The following is a 3,121-nucleotide window of genomic DNA, read 5'->3' as shown; positions in this document are numbered from 1 at the left end:
GCCTCAAGTTGACAAACAAAGTTAAGACATTTTCTGGGTGACTTAACTCTAAAGTAATTAATCTGAATGTTAATCTGTTCATCTTAAAAGCATAAATACTGCTACTAATGCAAATCTTTTGCCACTTAAACTGAAAACCCTTCATTTGCCGTCTACACTGTTTGAAATTATATTTCTGCTTTTGTTGCTGCCATTTTGCATTACCACAGCTTTTGCAACCATATCATTATTTGGTAATTTGTAATTTTAATAAAAATATGTTACTGTTTGAGTTGTTTCTATGTTTGATTTCATGGTCTGTGCTTCAGAGATGAAACGTTTACATTTCACACACACAGTTATTCAGCCTCTACAATAATTTTTGATCGATTTGTCCTGTAGGCCTATTTTATTTACCTGACTCCGTCAGATGGATTTGCTCTGCATATCCATCTGGAAACCTTCCGTTGAAGTAATTTTGGGAAGGGGCGAAAATACTGGTTAGCTGATTGGCCTATGTTGGTGATAGACGGGCCAAATAAACCAATCAGATTCGTCGTCGCTCGTAACAGAGCGACGACGAAAACACAACCACAAGCCAAGCTACTCTTGCTGCTGCAGGTAAAGGCTCGTTAGCTCAGCAAAGAAATACTCTGTAATGCCGATAAAACTTGCTCGATAGCCACGCTAACGCTAGTTTCATCGGCTGAAGCCGCCATGTTCTTTAGACTGAACTGTCGCGCTTCTCGTTGCGTCACACCTCAACCCGCCTCAAAGCCAACGCTGATTGGACGTTCGTTTGGTGAACGGCTCCAAATTTTCTTTAACGGAGAGTAGCCAGACTGATCTGCGAGTGAAACCTTGAAAGCTCGCGAGATCAGGATGGTCTCACGAGGCTACTATTTTATTGCTGTTTAATTGAATTTTATTTTATCGATTTTTGTACTGTTTATAAATGTGCCCCTCTATTTATCGCCCATGCAGGGTAAAGCGTTTTGTGTCACGCTGAACTGTGTGAAAAGTGGTCTAGAAACAAAGCCGAATGATCGCTGGTGAGACGCGTTTTGTGGGAACTATATGTTGCACACGGCGGAGTGATACCGTGACAAGAAGGAAGTTTAGCGTCGCTCTTTCAACGGACGCGCATTCTTGTCACTATGGCAACCACATGCCCTTCCTCCTCAGCGTCCACAGCTCCATAGCAACGGTGGGAAAGTAAACAGCTCTGAAGTTGTGCATTAAATCGTTATCGGAGCCTTTTTCCCCATCTATCTGGCTTCTTCGGCTCCGCTGCGAAAGGAGCTGTGATATGTCAAGAACCAAAGGCAAGGCAAAACCGGACGGTTTCACCGTCAAGGCCTTCATGAAGAACTCCGTGGTTGAGGGTCCTCCGTCGACAGGGGTGTTTCACCCACTGTCGTCCAAACCCACCACCTTCCGGACTTACTACGAGCGCAGGGAGCTCCCGATCGCCGTGGACTACAACAGCAGAGGCAAGAACATCGCGTGGAAGGTGGACATCGAGAAACTGGACTACCAGTACTACCTGCCGCTGCTCTTCCACGGCCTCTGCGAGACCGAATACCCTTACGAGTTCCTCGCGCGGCAGGGGATCCACGACATGCTGACGCGCGGAGGCCCCAAGATCCTCCCCGTCGTGCCCAAGCTCATCATCCCCATCCGGAATGCCATGAACACCAAAAACCACCAGGTGATGTGCACCACCCTGCGGATCGTGCAGCACCTGGTGGCGTCCGCGGACGGCGTCGGTGTGGCGCTGGTGCCTTACTTAAAGCGGATCCTGCCCGTGTTCAACCTCTTCAAGAACAAGAAGAGAAACCTGGGAGATGCCATCGAGAGCCGGCGGCAGAGAGAGAGCATCGGCGATCTGATCGAGGAGACCCTGCAGACCCTGGAGCACTACGGTGGCCCAGACGCCTTCAAACAAATCAAATCTATGATACCCACCTATAGTCCTGCGTGAAGAACTGACAGATGGAGCTATTGGACTGATTACTGCAAGGCTACTTCTTTTACTTTGTTCCTTAGGAAGTTGGTTCCAAAGTTGCTCAAAAATATACCAACATTTGAAAGAAGCACATCAGTTTAATGTGTTATTCATTTATTTAATTTGTTTACTGAAATTCTTGGATTAGAGCCAGTTTTGGGGCCCTGTCTGTAGGTATGTTGCTATCAGCGAGTCTGCTGGATTTGGATCAGTTGTTGCTGCACCATCTTTTCCTGTTCATCGTCTCCTCCACTGTGGAAGAGATTAAATTGATTTTAGCTTTTGCAGTTTCCACTAAGCAGCCTCCATATCATAGGTGAGACAAATTAGTGTTGGGTTATTCCTTTGTTAAACAACACAACACAAAAAGAAAGACACACAAACTATACCAATCATATCCTGATGACTCACTTGCATCACCACCGTACTTTATTCACACACTATGCTCACAGTTTTTGCACACATGTTTTTTCCCCCCTTCTAAACACGCCTACACACACTGTAAAAAAAAAAACAGTCAAAATAACAGTAAAATACCAGCAGCTGTGGTTGCCAGGAATGTACCGTTAAAAAAAGGGGCATCCGTATAAGACAAAACGGTCCATTGTTTTGGTGACGTTAAATCTTACAGCTAAAAACATTTTTTTTCACTGTGAATCACTGTAGAAAAAATAAATACTATAAACCCTTGAACTGTAATGTCCTGTGAAAAAAAATAGCCCTTTCCATAGATTTTTACATTTATCTGAGTGGCTTAGGTTCTTCTGAGTGAGCTCTGTAGATATGCTGGTGGCAACAGTAGCTCAGCCAACACCTTCTGTGTTATCTGTCCTCCAAACCCCCCAGTCGATGGCGTCAGATGGCAGCTCACACTGAGTCTGGTTCTGCTGGAGGTTTCTTCCTGTTGAAAGGGAGTTTTTCCTCTCCACTGTCGCTATATGCTTGCTCAGTGGGATAGATTGCAAGTCGGTGGCTCGATGCAATCTACTGGGATCCCTTAGTTGTTAACCTAACTAATTGTAGTGAAACTGTATTAGACTTAATTGTTCTGGAATAACTTGATTATTTGGAATGAAGGGACTTTAAAAATGGAATCTGGATCACTGAATTACATTGACTTTGTGTAAAGTGCCC

General features: G+C 44.8%; 1 protein-coding gene across 1 annotated transcript; it reads left to right on the top strand.

Annotated features, from left to right (window-relative positions):
• The first annotated feature begins 1,149 nt into the window (after window positions 1-1,149).
• On the top strand, window positions 1,150-2,080 carry LOC118566915 (parkin coregulated gene protein homolog). The gene has a single exon (XM_036150382.1). It carries the CDS (start codon window positions 1,289-1,291, stop codon window positions 1,961-1,963), a length of 675 nt encoding a protein of 224 aa, XP_036006275.1. The 5' UTR covers window positions 1,150-1,288; the 3' UTR covers window positions 1,964-2,080.
• The last annotated feature ends 1,041 nt before the right edge of the window (window positions 2,081-3,121 follow it).

This window comes from Fundulus heteroclitus, chromosome 19 (assembly GCF_011125445.2).
Source record: "Fundulus heteroclitus isolate FHET01 chromosome 19, MU-UCD_Fhet_4.1, whole genome shotgun sequence".
NCBI lineage: Eukaryota > Metazoa > Chordata > Actinopteri > Cyprinodontiformes > Fundulidae > Fundulus > Fundulus heteroclitus.
This window is presented reverse-complemented; position numbering and strand designations above follow the sequence as displayed.